This window comes from Bos taurus, chromosome 13, assembly GCF_002263795.3.
Source record: "Bos taurus isolate L1 Dominette 01449 registration number 42190680 breed Hereford chromosome 13, ARS-UCD2.0, whole genome shotgun sequence".
Lineage (NCBI taxonomy): Eukaryota > Metazoa > Chordata > Mammalia > Artiodactyla > Bovidae > Bos > Bos taurus.
Window position 1 is genome coordinate 52,332,666 of NC_037340.1, and position 21,403 is coordinate 52,354,068.

Sequence of the window (21,403 nt, forward strand, 5' to 3'; positions counted from 1 at the left end):
CTGTTCCATGTCCAGTTCTAACTGTTGCTTCCTGACCTGCATACAGGTTTCTCAAGAGGCAGGTCAGGTGGTCTGGTATTCCCATCTCTTTCAGAATTTTCCACATATCTGGTCTTTATCACTAGGTCATGTCTGACTCTGCGACCCCAGGGACTATAGTCCACCAGGCTCTTCTGTCTATAGAGTTTTCCAGGCTAGAATACTAGAGTGGGTTGCCATTTCCTTCTTCAGGTATCTTTTCAACCCAGGAATCAAACCCACATCTCCTGCAGTGGCAGGCAGATTTTTCACTGCTTTACTCATATACTTTTGTTATTTATTTGAACTTTTATACCACATATGCATTTCTTCTGACATTTTGGTACTAAAATCCTTAGATGAAATCTGATGGAAAGATAGATATTTAAATAGCACCCCACTCCAGTACTCTTGCCTGGAAAATCCCATGGACGGAGGAGCCTGGTAGGCTGCAGTCTATGGGGTTGCTAAGAGTCAGACACGACTGAGCGACTTCACTTTGACTTTTCACTTTCATGCATTGGAGGAGGAAGTGGCAACCCACTCCAGTGTTCTTGCCTGGAGAATCCCATGGACAGAGGAGCCTGGTGGGCTGCCGCCTATGGGGTCACACAGAGTCGAACACGACTGAAGCGACTTAGCAGCAGCAGCAGCAGCACGCCAGTTATCAGTTCACTGACGCTCAGCTCCCTTCCATGTGTTCTGTGGTAACAGATGGTATTTCTTCTAAGCATTTCTCCTTCACAATGAGCATGATGTTGAGGCTTCTCAGCAGAGGGCGCTGGAGGAACACTACATGAGGAACAGGCTCTCCTGTTGATTCCAACCGGGCAGCTGGCTAGCAGCCAGGATGTGAGGACATCTGGCAATGCTCTGACTCCGCCATGCAGCAACCTCCAAGGCTTGCCCAGACTGACTCCCTGGACAGACACAGCATTTCTGGCTTCTTGCCTCCACCAGGGCCTACTTCCTCTGCATGCCACGATGCCTGGCCACTGGCTCCCCTGCCCGTGCCCTGGAGCATTTCCACTGATCCTCTCTGCATAACCATGCACCCAAGTCACTAGTTGTGGCTTGCCTTACAGATACTGTATGCTCCAGGCTACGAGCATCAGCTCCCCAACTCTCTACATGCCCACACCACTGATCCCTAGTTGTAGTTCTCCTGTGCCCCGCTACCCTCTGAAACCCAGAGGACTGCTTCTTGCTTGCCAATCAACTGTGGACCAGCTCTGGCCCAGTGAAGTGAAAAGTGAAAGTCACTCAGTCATGTCTGACTCTTTGCGACCTGATAGACTATACAGTCCATGGAATCCTCCAGGCCAGAATACTGGAGTGGGTAGCCTTTCTTTTCTCCAGGGATCTTCCAACCCAGGGATCAAACCCAGGTCTCCCACATTGCAGGTGGATTCCTTACCAGCTGAGCCACAAGGGAAGCCCAAGAATACTGACTGGGTAGCCTATCCCTTCTCCAGACAACCTTCCTGACCCAGGAATTGAACTGGGGTCTCCTGCATTGCAGGTGGATTCTTTACCAAATGAGCTATCAGGGAAGCTCTGGCCTGGATGGCCTGCAACTGCATTTTCGCTGGGGTTCAGCTGGGGAAGGGCCTCCTTCCCACGTTTGTTGTTCCTTGAGTACTCTCCCTTAGTCCTAAGCTACCATATAAACTTTTCTCACATCTTATAGTTAATCTTTATCACAGTATAATAATCCCTTATATTTATTAAAATTTCCCAGTTTACATCTCCTCAGTGGACCCAGACTAACTGATACAGGGAGTGGCCCCAGGAGTGGTAGTGGTGGCAGTTTAGCTGCTAAGTCGTGTCTGACTCTTGCAACCCCATGGACTGTAGCCCGCCAGGCTCCCCTGTCCATGGGACTTTCCAGGCGGGAATACTGGAGTAGGTTGCCACTTCCTTCTCCAGGGGATCTTTCTGACTCTAAAGATGGGATTTGAGGATTGGTATGGTCATGTGCTTAGGCTTGGGTGCAGTGCTGTGTTCCCTACTGATGAGAACGGATGCTAGTAAAGTAACCCACTGCATGCAGCAGCATCACAATTAGTCAAACCTGCAGTTCAATATGGCGAAATGCCAAGTCAAACACATGCTTTGGGAATGACTTCTGTGCTTGATTGTATGGCAGTAATGATGATTATAAGGGCCATGGTGTGGATGAGTTATTTTGAGTGCATTTGAACATTTTCAAAAAGGAAATGACAAGGTTAGGTCCATTAACTTTCAGCTCAAGTCATGGTCTGAGAAGCAGAAAGCTTCTATAACAGCCTCAAAGAATCTCTTATTTCTTGTACTCACACAGCTGTTACTGCTGAGAATCAAAGACAGTTTAATTGTATGGGTTGTTAAACAATAACAGTTAAATTCCCCAGCACACCATCTCTCATGTGAAAGTGAAGGCACTAATTAGAAGAGAAAGGAATCCTGAAACATGGAAGGAAGATAACTGGTTAGACCCAGAGGAAGCTGACAATCTTGAACCCCCCAAGTCATCATGGGTCTTCCTCAGCAGTGGAAGCAGCTTGCCCTCCTGTGTTGAGGAGACTAGCCTTCCTCTGCTTGAAAAGCCTGTGATGACCTCACTTCAGGCAGATGTCTTGGGAGCCTCCCTCTCCGTGGCTGACCTGGCTAACATCCCTGCTGAGTGGTTATCAGCTAAGTCAAAGAAGCTCAGTCGTGTCCAACTCTTACGGACCCCATGGACTGTATAGTCCATGGAATTCTCCAGGCCAGAATACTGGAGTGGGTAGCCTTTCCCTTCTCCAGGGGATCATCCCAACCCAGGGATCGAACCCAGGGCTCCCGCATTGCAGGTGGATTCTTTACCAGCTGAGTAATCAGCTAAGAGCAGAGATCAATACGTGGCCCCAATATGGCACTGTTCCTGGGGGAGAAGCCTACAAGTCGATTACACTGGACTTCTTCCATCATGGAGGAGACAAAGATCTATCTTCATTGGAATACATATTCTTAATGTAAATTTGTCTTTACCTGTAATGCCTTTGCACTAGCAAACTTCCACCATCTATGTACTTAAGGAAAGTCTCATCTACCATGGCAGCAGTCTGCCAAGCCTTGCAATTAATCAAGGATCTCATTGCATAGCAAAGGAAGTGCAGCAGGGGGCTTAGGTACATGGAATCAACTAGCCTTACCTTACATCCCATTACCCAGAAGTGGCTGGTCTAAATGTACTGATGACTCAGTTATGGGACCAACTAGGAGACAGTAACCTAAAAATATGGGGCTCTGTCTTACAGGATGCAAGTCTAGGCTTTGCATCAAAGACCATTACATGGGATTAACTCGACAGACAATATGCAGGACTGGGAGTCAAGGGGTGAAGTGGGAGTGGCTCCTCTCACTATTACAAACCTAGTGACTCTCTTATTAAAATACTGCTTCTAGGACTTCCCTGGTGGTCCAGTGGTTAAGACTCTGCCCCCTCCATGAAGGGAACATGGGTTCGATCCCTGGTCCTCGATGATTCCACATTCCATGAGGCAACTAAGCCCGTGCACCACAACTACTGAGCCCACACTCTAGAGAGACTGAGAGCCTCAACTACTGAGCCTGTGCACCACAACTAGAGAAAGCCTGCACACAGCAATGAGGACCCTGGGTAGCTACAATTTTTTTTAAATAAAATTTTAAAATATTGCTTCCAGTTTCACTAACTTTGAGACCTATTGATTTGTATAGCTTAGTCGCCAAGGGAAGAATGTTTCCACCAGAGGATAAAAACATTGGATTCACTGAACTGGAAGGTAAGAGTGCTACCTTGCCATTTGGGTCTTCTTATGCCACTGAAGTGGAGAAGGCAACGGCACCCCACTCCAGTACTCTTGCCTGGAAAATCCCATGGACGGAGGGGCCTGGTAGGCTACAGTCCATAGGGTCACGAAGAGTCGGACACAACTGAGCAACTTCACTTTCACTTTTCACTTTCATGCACTGGAGATGGAAATGGCAACCCACTCCAGTGTTCTTGCCTGGAGAATCCCAGGGATGGCGGAGCCTGGTGGGCTGCCGTCTATGGGGTCGCACAGAGTCAGACACGACTGAAGCGACGCAGCAGCAGCATGCCACTGAAGCAACAGGCAAGAAAATGGGGTTAATCCACTGGCTGAAGTAATTATCCTGAGGGCCAAGGGGAAATCAAGTTGCTACTACATAATGGAGGCAAGGAGGACTTTGTCTAAAACCCAGGGATCTTCTGGGGCACCTCTTGGTACTTCCATGTCTAACGGGAAACGTTCATGAAAAACCTCAGCAATCAAAAAAAAGCAGAATGACAGGTTCGGGTCACTTCGCTATGTAAAGAACAGAGCAGTGAAGGTTCTGGCTGAGGGCAAAGGAAATACGTGATGGGCAGTTAAGAAGGAAGCCATAGGTATTAACTATGATCTTGTGAACAGCTACAGAAATGAAGACTGCAGCCACTTCGTGCATTTTCTCTGTGCTTGTTATGTGCTTGTGTTTATATGCATATACTAGCCATTATGTTCTCTCCTTGCCACTTTTATTTTATACACAAATTATTGAAGGTTAATTTTTAAATTCAATTTTTAGGTAACAAAATATCCAGTAATACTGTAATTCATTCGAGAAGTAACTAATATAGTGATTGATACAATGACTTAAGACGTGTGTCTCCTCATTTGGGGAAAGAGTAGTATACTTATAAGAAGGATGGTAGTATCCTGTGAAGCAGAAATACAGAGCTCTTCGGTTATAGTGAGGGAGTTGAAAAGCGTGTAGAGGGTGCTCGTTGAAGCTGATCGGCCAGAGAAAGGATCCTGCTAGTTATCAATTTATTACCTCCCAGAGCCAAATTCAACCTTCAATATGTGCTCCACAGCGAGCCAGATGTTAAACTTTCTCAGTAGTTGGTCCTGTAGAAAAGGGTCTTTGTAGGAGGAAGGGAGTCTTTGGCTGTTTCCAGCAGGTGCAAGATCAGTCAGCAGTGTGGGCATGAGGGTATCTGGGGACACTCTGACCCAACCACGCACCCAGAGCACACAATCCCTCACAACCTTGGCCTGGACTGGCCATCTACCTTCCTGTGGTTCTCTTCACAAGATATTGCATGCTCTAGGTGTCCTGCTCAGCCTGGTGCTCCCTGTGCAAGGCCATAAGCCTGGCCACCAGCTATGGATCACCTGCACCCTATCTAGGCCCAAGAGGGCTGCCTCCTGCTTATCCAGTGGCTGTGGACCAGCTCCAACCCAGCACACCAGCAACTCTACCACCATTCAATGAGCTGCAACTATATCTTCTCCAGCAAGGTCGGAACCTTGTTTGGGGAGGGCACCCCCCTTCCAACTTTTCCTTCCTTTATCCTCAGCCCCCAGGAAAGGACAGTTTTATCTTATAGCTACTTTGCTATCATAGTTTAATAGTTCTTTATGTTAAACTTCCCCTATTTAGTCACTGTATGGTATCTCCTAACCAGAATCATAGAAATATTACCAGTGTCACATTCCACAGACCACTTGCTTGTCTCAAGGGGGAAACACGAATATATGGCAGAAGATGAAGCCGTCAGCCTCAGAACACTTCTCAATCTCAAATTCCCTTCCCTCGTAGCAGACAACCTGATACAATGGCCCATAGCTGTGATGCAGCATGAACACCACACAGTTCAGTCACTCAGTCGTGTCCGACTTTTTGCAACCCCAAGCATGCCAGGCTTCCCTGTCCATCACCAACTCCATGAGCTTACTCAAACTCATGTCCATCAAGCTAGTGATGCCATCCAACCATCTCATCCTCTGTTGTCCCCTTCTCCTCCTGCTTTTAATCTTTTCCAGCATCAGGGACTTTTCCAACGAGTCAGTTCTTTGCATCACGTGGCCAAAGTACTGGAGTTTCAGCATCAGTCTTTCCAATGAATATTCAGGACTGATTTCTTTTAGGATGGACTAGCTTGATCTCCTTGCAGTCCAAGGGACTCTCAGGAGTCTCCTCTAACATCGCAGTTCAAAAGCATCAATTCTTCAGCAATCAGCTTTCTTTATAGTCCAACTCTCACATACATATATGACTACTGGAAAAACCATAGCCTTGACTAGATGGACCTTTGTTGGCAAAGTAATGTCTCTGCTTTTTAATATGCTGTCTAGGTTGGTCATAATTTTCCTGCCAAGGAGTTTAAGCGTCTTTTAATTTCATGGCTGCAGTCACCATCTGCAGTGATTTTGGAGCCCCAAAAAATAAAGTCTGCCACTGTTTCCACTGTTTCCCCATCTAACTGCCATGAAGTGATGGGGCTGGATGCCATGATCTTAGTTTTCTGAATGTTGAATTTTAGACCAACTTTTTCACTCTCCTCTTTCACTTTCATCAAGAGGCTCTTTAATTCTTCAGTTTCTGCCATAAGGATGGTATCATCTGCACATCTGAGGTTATTGATATTTCTCCTGGCAATCATGATTCCAGCTTGTGCTTCATCTAGCCCAGCGTTTCTCATGATGTAGTCTGCATATAAGTTAAATAAGCAGGGTGACAATATACAGCCTTGATGTACTCCTTTTCCTATTTGGAACCAGTCTGCTGCTCCATGTCCAGTTCTAACTGTTGCTTCCTGACCTGCATACAGATTTCTCAAGAGGCAGGTCAGGTGATCTGGTATTCCCATCTCTTTCAGAATTTTCCACAGTTTGTGGTGATCCACACAGTCAAAGGCTTTGGCATAGTCAATAAAGCAGAAATAGATGTTTTTCTGGAACTCTCTTCCTTTTTCTATGATCCAGTGGATGTTGGCAATTTGATCTCTGGTTCCTCTGCCTTTTCTAAAACCAGCTTGAACATCTGCAAGTTCACAATTCACATACTGCTGAAGCCTGGCTTAGAGAATTTTGAGCATTACTTTACAGGCATGTGAGATGAATATAATTGTGTGGTAGTTTGAGCATTCTTTGGCATTGCCTTTCTTAGGGATTGGAATGAAAACTGGCCTTTTCCAGTCCTGTGGCCACTGCTGAGTTTTCCAGATTTGCTGGCATATTGAATGTAGCACTTTCACAGCATCGTCTTTTAGGATTTGAAATAGCTCAACTGGGAATCCATCACCTCCACTAGCTTTGTTCATAGTGATGCTTCCTAAGCCCCACTTGACTTCACATTCCAGGATGTCTGGCTCTAGGTGAGTGATCACACCATCATGGTTATCTGAGTGAGTGGTTGGTGGGAAGAGAGAAAATGGAAGTGAATATAGATGGCAGTTTCCAGACCCTTGGTGAGGTGAAAAGGGATTTGTTGGTTTTTTGAATAGGGAACTTTATTTTCTGTTAGGCTGGGGAGATTTGAATATAGTAGTTGAGATCTGATACAGCCCTTGTGGGTAGGGATGGTGGAAAACAATATAGAGGTCTTCTACACTGAAAAACACCTGGCTGCTTATTAAAGTACACATCAAATTCAAAGGACCCACGCCAGAGACAACAGAGATCTGCCCTAGGAAGCTACATGCAGCAGCACCTTTGGTGACCTGATGCAGGGAGTCCTATGCAAGAGTGGCTAGAGAAACCTGAGGCGACATGAGAGCGGGTAGACAGCACATGGTTTCTCAGAAGACAGGGAGGTGGGGCATATCTCCTCAGCAGGCTGGGAACACAACAGGCAGATTCTGTCAGGGAAGCCTAGGCCCTTCTAGGCCATGACTTTCAGCTCTCTGGGAAGCACGAGGTGAAGTCAGCAACTGGGCAGAGGGATCAAGGAGCCTTCAGTTGCAGGCTAGGACATTAGCATCGACATAGACTGGAGTGGGAAAGAGGTGCAGGGGTGCAGGAGTAAGGCTCTGGGAGTGAAGAGCAACAAAGTACAGGCCACCTCCTCAAGCCTTCAAGGTAAAGAAGGCTTCTCAGGGACAGTGAGGTGACTCAAGCTATGCCATAAGGTTGGCATGGGGTACAGATGGGCAGACTGAGAGCAGCAGAGAGAAGAGCATCTCAGAAAAGTCTGGAAGTGAGAACTTTGTAAGGATAGGTCATATTTTCAGTGAGGAAAGCCAGCTACATATTCCTCTTCTACCTGCAGGTCCTGGAAGTGGAAATTCCCATAGTAGCAGTAAATGAACCCTGGATTTGAATACCAGAAAATCACTAAAGCAGGTCCTGTTCTTTAGTCACTATGTCGTGTCCGACTCTTTGTGACCCCATGGACTACAGCATGCGAGGCTTCCCTGTCCTTCACTGTCTCCCAGAGCTTGCTCAAATTCATGTTCATTGAGTTCGTTATGCTATCTAACCATCTCATCCTCTCCTTTGCCTTTAATCCTTACCAGCATTAGGTCTTTTCCAATGAGTCAGCTCTTTGCATCAGCTGGCCAAAGTATTGGAGCTTCAGCTTCAGCATCAGTCCTTCCAATGAATATTCGGGGTTGATTTCCTTTAGGATTGACTGGTTTGATCTCCTTGCAGTCCAAGGGACTCTCAAGAGAGTCTTCTCCAACACCACAGTTCAAAAGCCTCAATTCTTCAGCACTCAACCTTCTTTACGGTTCAACTCTCACATCTGTACATGACTACTGGAAAAACCATAGCTTTGACTAGACAACCTTTGTCAGCGGGGTAGGTTTCAATCCCAGCCCCTCCATGAAGCACTGCCAAAATCCCTGCTGCAGTGCAGCTGAACTGCTGGAAAAGCATGACTCAGTGCAGTAAGAGAAGAGCTGTGTGAAAACAGATGATCTCCAGCCTCTCCAGGCTGGGCTATCAGAACACTGAGGAGGAAGAAACACATTAGGTTTAGCATGGGGAATATTCCATCAATTCAAAAATGCCCAGGCCCTGAAGAGAGACCACCTTCGTTGTTGTTCAGTCAGTAAGTCATGCCTGACTCTTTGCAACCCCATGGACTGTAACCTGCCAGGTTCCTGTGTCCATAGGATTTCCCAAAAATACTGGGAATATTGGAGTGGGTTGCAATTTCCTTCTCCAGAGGATTTTCCTGACCCAGGGATTGAAGCACGTCTCCTGCACTGGCAGGTTTATGGATTCTTTATAACCCCTTGATCCCAGACTGCCTTAAAAAGAAATACTACTGGACTTTTCTGGTGGTCCAGTGGGAAAGGAACCCATCTACCAATGGAGGGTACGTGGGTTTGATCCCTGGTCCAGGAAGACTCCACCCGCCACAGAGCAACTAAGCCTGTGCATCACAACTACACTGAGCCCAAGCGCCCTAGACCTGTGCTCTGCAACAAAAAAAGCCACTACATTGAGAAGCCTGTGCATCACAATAAAGAGCAGCCCCTGCTTGCTGCAACTAGAGAAAGCCCATGCACAGCAACAAAGACCTAGCATACCAAAAATAAACGAATAATTTAAAAGACAAAAAAATACTACTACAGTATCCTTGTGCATTGTTTCTGGAAATGTAAAATGGTGCAGTTGTCATGGAAAACAGAATAGTTCCTCAAAATATTAAACACCAAATTACCATATGATCCAGAAATTCCATTTCTGGGTGAAAATAGGATCTCAAAGAGATATTCACACACCATTGTTCATAGCAGCATTATTCACAATAGCCACTAGGTGGAAGTAACCCAAGTGTCCACTGACAGATGAATGCACAAATAAAATGTGGTGTATACATACATTAGAATGTTATTCAGTCTTAAAAAGGTAATTTCGATACATTCTACAACACAGATGAATCTTGATGGCAGTATGCTAATGAACTAAGCCAGCCACAAGAAAGCAAATACTGTTATGATTTCACTTACACAAGCTATCTAGAGTAGTCAAATTTATGGAAACACAAAACAGAATGGTGGCTGCCAGGGCTGGGGCAAGGGGAGAATGAGGAGTTAATATTTAATAAGTCAATTTTGCAAGATGAGAAAGTTGTGGAGATTGGCTACACAACAATGTGAATACACTTAACACTCCTCGATCATCCTTTATAATGAGTAAGATAGTAAATTTTATATTATGTGTATTTCACCACAGTTTTTTAGCAGTTCATGTTTATACATGCAAAACAAACATACCAACACATAAAACCTACTAAAACAGCTAACCTTTCTCCTATGAAGAGTACGAAATGTAGTATCTTCAGTCTCCTTTCTTTCACCATACAGATGTTTCTTAAGTACCTGAAACACTGTATTCAGTACCAAGCTCATTCTCTTCCCCAACGAATTCACTCTTCCTTTCTCATTATTTTTAAGACTCAAATCTAAGTCATCCTGGATTCACTGCTCCTCCTCCTCCCTATCAAGTGCAACTCATCACAGTCTCCTTCAATTTTCCGCTGTTACCATCTGTCAGACTGCCCCCCTTCTCTCCATCTCTGGTGTTCACCACCATCAACTTCTCCCTGGTCTAGTCCATGAGCCTCCTAACCTAAGACTACAACCTAGTCTCCCTTGGCTCTATTCTTGCTTGCGCCTTTCAAGTTGCCCCCCACTCCCACTGCCTCCAGAATGAATTTAAAACACACACACACACACAAGCAAATTCAATCACATTAATCCTTTCATTTAGGCTTCCCATCGTTCTTCAAATAAAAATGGTCTATAAGGCCCTGCAGGGTATGGCTGCTAGGAGAAGACATTTACCTGTCTCTTGTCCTGGCCCCTTGCCTTTTGAAAAACACGTATTTTCAAAAGTAATACAAGTCAATATTTTTTAAAGTATATGTTGTGTTGAAAACACTAAATTACATGGCAACCCATGTCAAGTTATATCCTTTTTCCACAAAAATAGTTTAAATCACTGTTATTTCCCACTGATTTCACTGACTTAAAATTTTGGCAATTTTTTTCACAATGTACAGGCATATTAATAAGAATTAGAAACAAAGGACAAATGCAACAGTGTGACACTGCGGCCACGCTGGCTCTATTTAGGTCACTCAGAGTGTCCCTGTCTCTTCCTCCTCAGGACCTTTGTATATATTCTTGGATCCCATTCCTGCATTTAAATCTTCCTATCTTCTGGATGGGGCATTGTCTACTTCAGAAAGTCTTCTTTACCTCTCACTTACCAAACTGTTATATGCTTTCTGAGGGTCCCACATAATCTTTTACCTCAGTGAAAAGTGTGAAAAAATGTTAAGTCAGTCATGTCTGATTCTTTGTGACGATATGGACTCTAGCTTGTCAGGCTCCTCTGTCCACGGAATTCTCCAGGCAAGAATAGTGGAGAGGGTAACCATTCCCTTCTTTAGGGGATTTTCCCTACCCAGAGATTCAATCCAGGTCTCCCACATTACAGGCAGATTCTTTACATCTGAGCCACCAGGGAAGCCCCAACCTCAGTGCACATGATCAAATAAACAGAGTTATTCATATGGTCAGTAGTGCCCAATTTTTTTCGGCTCAATGTACCGTAGCCCACCAGGCTCCTCTGTCCATGGGATTCTCTAGGCAAGAATACCAGAGTGGGTTGCCATTTCCTCTTCCAGGGGATCTTCCCAACCCAGGGATCAAACCCACGTGTCCTGCATTGCAGGTGAATTCTTTACCACTGAGCCATCAGGGAAGCCCAGATAGAGTCATTGGTGGTAGTGGCTTAGTTGCTAAGTCATGTCCAACTTTTGTGACCCCATGGACGGTTGCCTGCCATGGTCCTCTGTCCATGGGACTTTCTAGGCAAGACACTGGAGTGGGTTGCCCTTTCTTTCTCCAGGGGATCTTCCTGACTCAGGGATTGAACCTTGGTCTCGGGTATCACAGGCAGATTCTTTACTGACTGAGCCACCAGGGAAGCCCCAAATAGAATGATTGCTGCTACTGCTAAGTTGCTTCAGTCGTGTCCGACTCTGTGCGACCCCATAGATGGAAGCCCACTAGGCTCCCGTGTCCCTGGGATTCTCCAGGCAAGAACACTGGAGTGGGTTGCCATTTCCTTCTCCAATGCATGAAAGCGAAAAGTGAAAGTGAAGTCGCTCAGTCCTGCCCGACTCTTAGCGACCCCATGGACTGCAACCTACCAGGCTCCTCCGTCCATGGGATTTTCCAGGCAAGAGTACTGGAGTGGGGTGCCATTGCCTTCTCCAATACAATGATTACTGGTTACCAACTGTCTCCATGCTGGCTGTAAGATCTGAGGGCAGAAAGGGCCCATGTCTTTTTATTGACCCAATATAATTTCTGCCTGGCAATGGGTTGGGCAAAATTATTTAATGGTATTATCCCAAATTGGGTTTTTAGGATAAAAGTGGCTACAATTCTGGAGCCTCACAAGAATCAACACCATTCCTTCTCCTTGCCCTCCTAAATTAGTCATTTTTTCAGAACACCACTTCCAATGCAAAAGAATCCTATCCCGTAGACAGAACCTGAAATGTGTGACAGCTGTTTATCATTCATTCACTTATGTGAACATTTATTTAAGTCCTGGCATAAGACTATGCACAAATACAAATAAAACCAAGTATCTGCACCTAAACTTTAAATTTTTGTTTACTCTGGCAGAGAGCCTATAAGGGTTTCCCAGGTGGCACAGCGGTAAAGACTCCACCTGCCAATGCAGGATATGCAAGAGGTATACCCAGGGTTCCATCCCTGGGTCAGGAAGATCCCCTGGGGTAGGAAATGCAACCCACTCCAGTATTCTTGCCTGGAAAATTCCATGGACAGAGAAGCCTGGTGGGTTACAGTTCATAGGGTCCCCAAAGAGTCTGACGCGACTGAGCACACTTATGTCTGTCTAGTACATAGAAAGGCTCAACACCCATTACCAAGAATAACACATCTTCTATAGTAGGGCTAACACTTTTAGTCCTTTCTGCAAGTACAGGGTAGGCTAGGGTAGGCTAGCAACAGTGGTCATGTCTATAGCATTCACTCAACACTTACACTTATTTAAAACTTTATTAGTGTATAAACAAAGCTAAGACTTCATATGATAAACAGAAGTTCTATGGTAATGAGGTCATCATTTTCAGTACTGTAACAAGCCTGTGTATGCAACACATATTTTCAAAAGTAATACAAGTCAATACTTTTAAAAGTATATTCTGTGTTGTAAACACTAAATTACATGGCAATCCATGTCAAGTGACATCCCTTCTCCACAAAAATAGTTTGCTGCCAAGTCGCTTCAGTCGTGTCCGACTGACTCTGTGCGACCCCATAGACAGCAGTCCACCAGGCTCCCCCGTCCCTGGGATTCTCCAGGCAAGAACACTGGAGTGGGTTGCCATTTAAATCACTGCTATTTCCTACTGACTTCACGCTAAGTTTTTGCCATTTTTTTTCACAATGTACAGGCATATTTATAAGAATTAGAAACAAAAGACAAATGGAACAGTTCTCTAAAAAGTGCATCAAGGCATTTGTCCATTTCAGAAGTGTTAAGAGCTGACATTTTATGCATCAAAAATTACACTGAAAAGTTTTAATATGTGAACAGCAATGATATATGGTTTCACTAGCATGAACAGCTGTCTTCTATTGAAGTAAGACTCCAACGTGATTTCTTTGTGATCTTCAGTTGCAATCAATAAAGTATTTTTTAAAAAACTTTATGGCACTAATGGTAAAGAACCTGCCTGCTGAAGCAGGAGACACAGAAGACAAGGGTTCAATCCGTGGATTGGGAAGATCCCCTGAAGAAGGGCATGGCAACCCACTCCAGTATTCTTGCCTGGAGAATCCCATGATAGAGGAGCCTGACGGGCTTCAGTCCACGAAGAGTAGAACACAACTGAAGCAACTCAGCATGCAGCATGCACGCACGTAGCAGGCACTGTTCTAAATACATAACAGGGATAAAGGGATGCAAGAAATATGCACTCAGCCCTCAAGGAATTTGGTTTAGCAGAAGAAACCTATATAAATATTGCCCTAATGTGTCATAGGTAACAACCTTAGCACTGAGACCCAAAGGAAAGTCAGCTGAAAGTCACTCTATTGGGATTGGATCAGGGAAGGTTTCAGAAAAAAACCCTTAAACTAAGCCCAGAAGGATGAGCTAGAATTCTCCAGTGAAGTAAAGAGGGAAATGGCAGTGCCCACAGAAGGAACTGCAGGCTGGTGCAAATACAGGGAGCCAGGAAACATCATGGTGTGTTGAGATCTTGTTCTGCCCAACTGAACACAGCTTTGGGTAACAGTTGAGGAAGCTGAAGAGACAAATGGGGCCGGATTATAGATATAATACGATAAGGAGTTTGAACTTTGTAAGAGAAAGTATTGCAAAAAGTCTAATTAGGGTAATGATATGGCTAGTCTACATTTAGAAAGATTAGTGGTTTAAGGACTCCACAACTCCCATGAGAGGGCTGACCTTAGCAGGGAGTGCTCACTCGCCGTCTGATTTATTGACGGTTCGCTTTCTCCTAGCCTTGATCAGTAATGTCACCTGCAGCAGTGCAACCCCGCCCCCCCAGGAGCATCCAGTGGTCTGACATCAGCAGCACTTCCCGACAAGAGATAAGGCACTCACTGTCTCCAGAGGGCGGCCACCCACAGAGTGATGTGAGCATTCTTCCAGAGGGTGACAGCCCTGGGGTTGAGTTGGGCTGTGCCCCTACTTGTGTGACCACCAGGTTTGCCTCATTTTCCTTCTCCGCAGCAGGGGAAGGCCCGGCCCTAGGAGGCTGCGCGTTATGCCATAGATACAGGGCGAGAGCCGGCGAAGGGCAGACCCACCGCCCGTAGAAGCGGGGTCGCGCGCCGCCGGCTCCGCCCGAAGACCAGAGCCAGAAAGCTAGCGGGGTAACCAGGCCGTGGACAGGAGGGCTGGGCGGCTCACCGGTAAAAAGCAGAGTCCCCGAGTGGGTTCCAGTTCGCGGTGTAGCAGTCCATGGCTGGTAAAAGCGGCGACTTGCCAGCGCCAGGTACACTCGCCCAGCTTGGGCTCCAGGCAGGCACTTCCGCTTCCGCCCGTCCGGGTCACGTGATGAGGCCGCGGCCACCAGACTTCACCGCTGTGGGCGGCTTTTCTTGGCCGTCGCTGTGCCCCCGCCCACACGGGGGCGGGCTCGGCCCTGGCTCCTGCTCCCTACGGCGGCCACCCGCGCTGCCTTCTTGTCCCCTCGGACGTTGGGGGGTCGGGCAGGGCAGAACATGAGTGACCGGAAGTGGGAGTTGTGAGCGTTGTCGCCCGGGGCGGGGAGGCCCGAGGCGTCGTCGGGCCTCCGCGACTCACGTATGGAGAGAGCTGGGCGAAGGGCTGCGCGCCGACCACTAACCGGGACGCACAAGCTCTGCGAGGCAGGAGCAGTGCTGAAGCGACCAGCTCTTTTGGCACGGGAACATGAGGCTAGGCCTGGCGCCCGCTGCAGGCGACGCGCGCAGTGTGGGGGCCTGCCCCAGTCGCTGGTGAACGGCGCGGAGCCCCGGGACTCGGTAATTGGCGCGAGCGAGCGCGCGCATGCGCGGGGCGGCGACAGGCACGTGGCGGGGCGCAGGGCGGCACCGCGTGGGAAGCGGCAGGGTATCCCGGAGGTTCGCGGGCCTTGGCTCACTGTGCCAAGTGCAACAGAGGCTGGCGCCACCATGGACCCCACTCTAATGCTGCCACCTGGTACCTGTAACCCTGAGCAGCTTGAAAGGGGCCAGCGCAGGTCTCCTCTATCCCAAAGTGGGCCCTGGAGCTAGTTGAGTCCCCTCCCTCGTGCAGCTTGGTGGCCTTTCCCTGCAGCCCGTCGTTGTTGGCGGCAGCATGGTCTTCTGTCTGGAGAACGAGGAGCCGTGCCGCCCGCAGCGAAGCAACATGGTCCGTTTCCAGGCCTCGGAAGTCCAGCAGCTGCTACACAACAAGTTCGTGGTCATCTTGGGGGACTCAAGTGAGTGCTAGAATCCCACTTCCTGGTCCCGCACCTGCGGTCTGTTTTCTGCGTCTGGACGTTTGGTCTCCATCTCAAACCTCTTTCCTGATCCCCAGTCCGTTCCAGTACAGAAGGTTTATTTCCCCAACGCCTTCCACAGGTGTCCTGACAGATGTAGCTTGTCAGGCTTTTCACCCCCACCTTGCTCAGCATTTTTCTTCCTGACAGTGCCCCACAGTGTCCTCATGGAAGCAGTGTATTGTCTGTTTCTTGGGTGACTTGGCCAACTTACTCCTGCCAGGTCGCTATGAAGGTATACACCTGGAAGGAACAAAGTCAGTGCCAGGACTTTTTAACTTCACCTTTTCTCATACCTCTAAGTCAATACTCCACAAAGGTGGTGTTGGGCCACCTCAGCAAGAGGCCTGGATTTGAAAGGAGCTGGGGGTGGAGTAGGGCCTGCCTCAGCCTCAGGATCTTTGTCTCCCTTCAGTCCAGCGGTCTGTGTATAAAGACCTGGTGCTCCTGCTCCAGAAAGACTCACTGCTCACAGCTGCCCAGCTGAAAGCCAAGGTGAGGGAAGCTTGGTGGCCATGCCAGTGATGGGCGGGCACAGACTCTGGCCTGGTAGGGGCCTCCTCCCTGGCTTGGGTCTGACCAGCTGGGTGGGGGGGTGGCAGGGGGAGCTGAGCTTTGAACAGGACCAGCTGGTCGCTGGGGGTCAGCTGGGCGAGCTGCACAACGGGACACAGTACCGGGAGGTCCGCCAGTTCTGCTCGGGTTCTGGCCACCACCTTGTACGCTTCTACTTCCTCACCCGCGTTTACTCCGAGTACCTCGAGGGAGTCCTGGAGGAGCTGACATATGGGCCTGCCCCGGACCTGGTGATCATCAACTCCTGCCTCTGGGATCTCTCCAGGTTGGGGCGGGGGGAGAGGGAAATACTGATTGGGGGTGGAGGTATGGCTCAGAGGCCACCCACCCCTGTCTTCTTGCTCACCCTTTGTGCTACCCAACAGGTATGGCCGCTGCTCAATGGAGAGCTACCGAGAGAACCTGGAGCGAGTGTTCGTGCGCATGGACCAGGTGTTGCCAGATTCCTGCCTGCTGGTGTGGAACATGGCAATGCCCCTAGGAGAGCGTATCACTGGGGGTTTCCTTCTGCCTGAGGCAAGTGACTGGAGCACCTCAGGATAGAAGATGGGGCAGCTGATTGGTAGATAGAGGACCCTCCCTCCCGATTCTGCATCATTCAGTGGCTCTTAGATGCTGCATTTTCTCACTCAGCTCCAGCCCCTGGCAGGCTCTCTGCGGCGGGATGTGGTTGAAGGGAACTTCTACAGTGCTACTCTGGCTGGGGACCACTGCTTTGATGTCTTAGACCTCCACTTTCACTTTCGGCATGCAGTACGGCACCGTCACCGGGATGGTGTCCATTGGGACCAGCATGCCCACCGCCACCTCTCACATTTGCTTCTGACCCATGTGGCCGATGCCTGGGGTGTGGAGCTGCCCAAGCGTGACTATCCCCATGGTGAGCCCTATCACAGGTGGGGAGGGTAGTGATGCAAAGAGGGCCCTCAGAGCATAGGTCTCATAAACAGCAGGACAGAGATCCTCAAGGGGAGCAGAGCCCCCTGAAGGACCATTGTGAATCCTGAGTGTGCCTTCCTTCCCCTAGCCCTGTAGTCACCTTTGTGTACACGAATTGAGTATTGAGTACATAAGGCAATATGTCAAAAGATCCATATGCTACAGATAAACAGGAAAAGAATGGGAGTACTTTTAGGTAGAAGTGGATGTAGGGCGTGGAAAAGCAGAATCAGAGGAAAGGTAATTCAGGCAGAGTGGTAGAAGCAACAAAGCCCCTTGGCAGGGACTGTTAAACCCTCAGTTCCCGCCTGCCCTCAGTTCCCGCCTGGTTTTAAAGGGGACGTCATGGTTTATTGTTCCATGTCTGCTTCTGCCCTGGATCATGTCCTGCAAGGGTAAAGTACCTGCCTCACTTGTTAATAACTCATCCCTTTCAGCCCCAGTATCTAGCACAATTGCTGTGTATATAGTACCTGCAGGATGGTGTTTATTGAATTGGAGACGTGAGTCATGTTAGAAGGCTGTAGTAGCACTGGAGGATGTGAGGGCAGAATGGCCAAGAGTGTCACTTTTAGCCTGGAGTTGGAATATCAGGAAAATGAATTAGGACCTTGATCATATAATGGTCCAATTTCTTTGTTTTTTTTAGGTGAGAACTAAATCTTATCTTCCTTGGTGGCTCAGATAATAAAGAATCTGCCTCCAATGCAGGAGACCTGGGTTCAATCCCTGGGTTGGGAAGGTCCCCTGGAGCAGGGCATGGCAATCCACTCTAGTATTCTTGCCTGGAGAATCCCCGTGGACAGAGGGCCCTGGTGGGCTACGGTGCATAGGGTTTCAAAGAGTCAGACACAACTGAGCAACTAGCACACAAATCTCATCTAAATCAGTTGGAAAACTGATCCTTAACAGAGAAAGGGATCCTCTAAAGGTTGTAAGGCTAGTTTGTTGTGTCTCAGGTCTTCTGAACTCAATTTGGAGCCACAGAAATAGCAACATCAAAAGGAACAGTTAGGTGGAAGGATGAGTTGGTGAGTTTGATGAGGGCAGATCTCTTTGAAGTACTATGGAAATGTTGAGTAGATTTGGAGTCAGTGGTCCCCAGCAGGGAAATGGCCGATAAGGGCGTGAATGTGAACAGTGACAGAAAGAGCAAAACAATGGCCATGTTTGGGAGTTGGAAGAGAAGAGAGACTGATGGGGGAAACAAAAGGAGATAAGGATAGAGGCACTTTCAGGGAGGGGAGAGGCTTTTGGCCATGTCATGTGATAGTTAGGAAGTGAAGAAGTGGTTACATTTTTGTAGGAAAAGTATTAAAGAAGTGGAGTAGGGTTAAAAGAGGCAGTGAACAGTTGAGAAGGGAATGGTGCCTGGGCAAAAATATACTCTTTGTGGGAGGAAGTGTGAAAGGAACCCATACCTGCTGGGAAAGGAAGTGATAGGATCTTTGTTTTTAACAGAGACTTACTAAACTTAGTTATTGGTCTTTGAGGAAGAGCTAGGAGAGGAGAGATAGACAAGCTGGGCACTAGAGGGAGAAGACTGGAAGGGATCATGAGGTCAGACTGGAGGGAATCATGAACAAAGACAGATCCACTGACTACTGAGACACAGGGAAGAAGGAGCATAGCTTGGGCTTGGCCTGAAATGAGAGGGGATGAGGAAACCTGAGTATGAAGTAGAGGGTACTGTGTTCTCCAGAAGGAGAAAGTAAAGGTTTAGAAGCGTAGGCTGCCAGAGTTCAGGGTGACCTGGCTTCCTAGGCCTACTTAAAACAACCATCCTGTTTCTAGACCCATGGATTAAAGACTGGCCAGAGCCGGATCATCTCTTCCAGGGGAGCCAGGGGCAGCCCTCAGACTTCGGGGAGCAGCCGGCCTTGCCCCCACTCTCTCCCTTACCTCCTCCCATGCCTTTTCCCTATCCTCTTCCTCAGCCTTCCCTACCTCCACTGTTTCCACCCCTGCCCCAAGAACCCCCTTTTTTCCCAGGCCAGCCCTTCCCACCCTGTGAATTCTTCAATTTTAATCCAATGGAAGACTTCTCGATACCACCCCACTTAGGTATGTGCCCCCACAACTTCCCAGCACACCTTTTCCAGCCTCTCCTTGAACCTCCCTTAACCTGGTCTCCTGTGTCCAGATGGGCTGAGAGAAGTCAGAGACTCCTTGTGCCCTACCCTGGATTGGGTTCTGTCACAGCTGAGTTTGGAACAGCATCTGTAGACTCATGAGTTAGCTCATTGATTGTCAGTTTCCTGACTTGGCAGTACGGGAAGCGGTATTGCCATTTTGTAGATGGGGAAATTGAAGGCCAGAGAAACTCACCCTGAAGAACCAGAACTGCCTAAGGCAGAGTTGTGCTCACCATGGCCAGAAGCCCACTCTGATGATGGCTGGTTCTTTTGTAGGATGTGGCCCTGGAGTGAACTTTGTGCCTGGCCCCGTGCCTCCTCCAGTCCCCAGCCCTGTCCGCCATGGTCAGCACCAGGGCTTGGCTGTCCACCGGGGGATGTCACGCTGTGTTCACAACAGCCCCTACCATGTGCCGAGGATGGGGGCGCCCTGCAGGCAGCGTCCAAGACACTCAGACAGGCTGATCCACACATACAAACTGGATAGACGACCTCATGCCCATTCGGGTACATGGCCGGGGTAGACTGGTTCTTGCGTTTGGGCTGTGTGTGCCAGTGGCCCTGCAGTGCCTGTTTGCTACACCAGGTGTTGGCGTGGCACCTGCTATGCCTGACGTTGTTGTACATTGCTGTCACCAATAAAGGCATGGAAAAACAGAGTGACATCTTTTTGTGAAAGGGAGTGAGTCTCTGAACTGTGATCTTAAGAGTTGAGGCTACCTCTGGGTTCTCTCCAGTCGGACCTTGCAATCCACACTGTTTAGAAATCATTGACTGCATCTTTCATACTGTCTCACACGCTCAATTATACTCCTACCAGAACACACGTGTACTTAACAAAGACCCTGGAGGGGTTACCTATTGTCAGCAGCTCTTTGGGATTGGGAAATGTCACAGGCTGAGCTGTAATTGAAACTTAATATTTTGTATGGAGTTTGGAATCTGGCTAGTTCTCACCTGTACTAGTCTCACCCATTCATATGTATGTTCAACGTTCACCTACTCCGGGAGATATACCAACCTTGCCTTGTATAATTTCTTGGCTCATGGTAGACACTCAGAAGTGGTTGGAACTAAGCAAGAAGCTCCCAGGCCCAAGTGGGAGACTGATTAGAAAACCATTACTTAATAGATACAATATGCAGTAGTAGTAAAGTGAACGCAAACCTATTTGGTGGGTGGGCAGGAGAAGAGGAGCAGAGAGAGAATTCCAAGGTTGGGAGTAGGGAGTGGGGAGCTGTGCCAAACTTAATAAGAAAGTTAAAAGAATTCAGGGACTTCCCTGATGGTAGTGACTAAGACTCCATGCTCCGAACGCATGCAGAGGCCCAGGTTCAGTTTGTGGTCGGGGAACTAGATACTTCATGCTGCAAATAAAGATCCTATATCCCACATGCAACTCAGACCTGGCACAGCCAAATTAATTAACTTTTTAAAAGTATAGCATCTCAGCTTTGATAAATGATCTTGACCCTGGGTTGGGTGTAGTATGAGGTGGGGGCTGAAACAAGGCAGTAAGTACACTGATAAGCGATGTGAAGCAGGAAAATAAGGAAACAGACCCACTAAACCTTAAGTAGAATAGGCTGGAGAAGAGGATGCAGAATTACTGCATTATCTTTCCTTACTTTTTATTGACATTTTACTTTGTCAAAGAACGTAACATCTTACAGAAATGGAAATAGCGGACCAAAGAAGTGTTGATCCCTGGTGGATAACTATTAAGTGCAAATGAAAGGAATCTACTAAATAAACACACACTGGTGCTGGGGAAACTGGTACAGACAACATAAGTTAATAAAATCCTTTAGAGAATAATGTCATCAGGGCTACTGAGACTTACTGAGAGTGCTTGAAATGAGCTTGGTTTTCTTTGCTGTAGACAGTGGATGGGAACATACAAA

General features: G+C 47.7%; 2 protein-coding genes across 5 annotated transcripts in view; one reads left to right on the forward strand and one right to left on the reverse strand.

The window, feature by feature from the left end:
* Positions 1-14,884, reverse strand: part of VPS16 (VPS16 core subunit of CORVET and HOPS complexes) — a 28,089-nt gene extending 13,205 nt beyond the window's left edge. The window contains 1 exon segment of the mRNA NM_001015522.2: positions 14,754-14,884. Coding sequence (NP_001015522.2) covers positions 14,754-14,806 — 53 coding nt within the window. The 5' untranslated portion in view covers positions 14,807-14,884.
* An 87-nt stretch (positions 14,885-14,971) lies between these two features.
* On the forward strand, positions 14,972-20,164 carry PCED1A (PC-esterase domain containing 1A). Of its 4 annotated transcripts, none has more exons than NM_001428305.1 (8): positions 14,972-15,349; positions 15,645-15,789; positions 16,265-16,344; positions 16,452-16,690; positions 16,791-16,941; positions 17,059-17,305; positions 19,159-19,428; positions 19,776-20,164. In NM_001428305.1, the coding sequence occupies exons 2-8, from the start codon at positions 15,666-15,668 to the stop codon at positions 20,021-20,023; spliced, it is 1,359 nt and encodes a 452-aa protein (NP_001415234.1). In that variant the 5' UTR covers positions 14,972-15,349; positions 15,645-15,665; the 3' UTR covers positions 20,024-20,164. The 4 variants fall into 4 exon arrangements, with proteins under 4 accessions (NP_001415234.1, NP_001069816.1, NP_001415235.1 ...); NM_001076348.2 differs by having other exon boundaries at positions 16,605-16,690; NM_001428306.1 differs by lacking the exon at positions 16,452-16,690 and having other exon boundaries at positions 15,624-15,789.
* Positions 20,165-21,403: the final 1,239 nt, after the last annotated feature.

What these genes read in the sequence shown, in the direction of transcription:
- PCED1A (NM_001428305.1), top strand. Translation starts at nt 15,666, where the DNA reads ATGGTCTTCTGTCTGGAGAACGAGGAGCCGTGCCGCCCGCAGCGAAGC. An exon ending in GGGGTTTCCTTCTGCCTGAG is followed by an intron (nt 16,942 to 17,058) that starts GCAAGTGACTGG and finishes TTTCTCACTCAG; the next exon opens with CTCCAGCCCCTGGCAGGCTC. An exon ending in CTCGATACCACCCCACTTAG is followed by an intron (nt 19,429 to 19,775) that starts GTATGTGCCCCC and finishes GTTCTTTTGTAG; the next exon opens with GATGTGGCCCTGGAGTGAAC.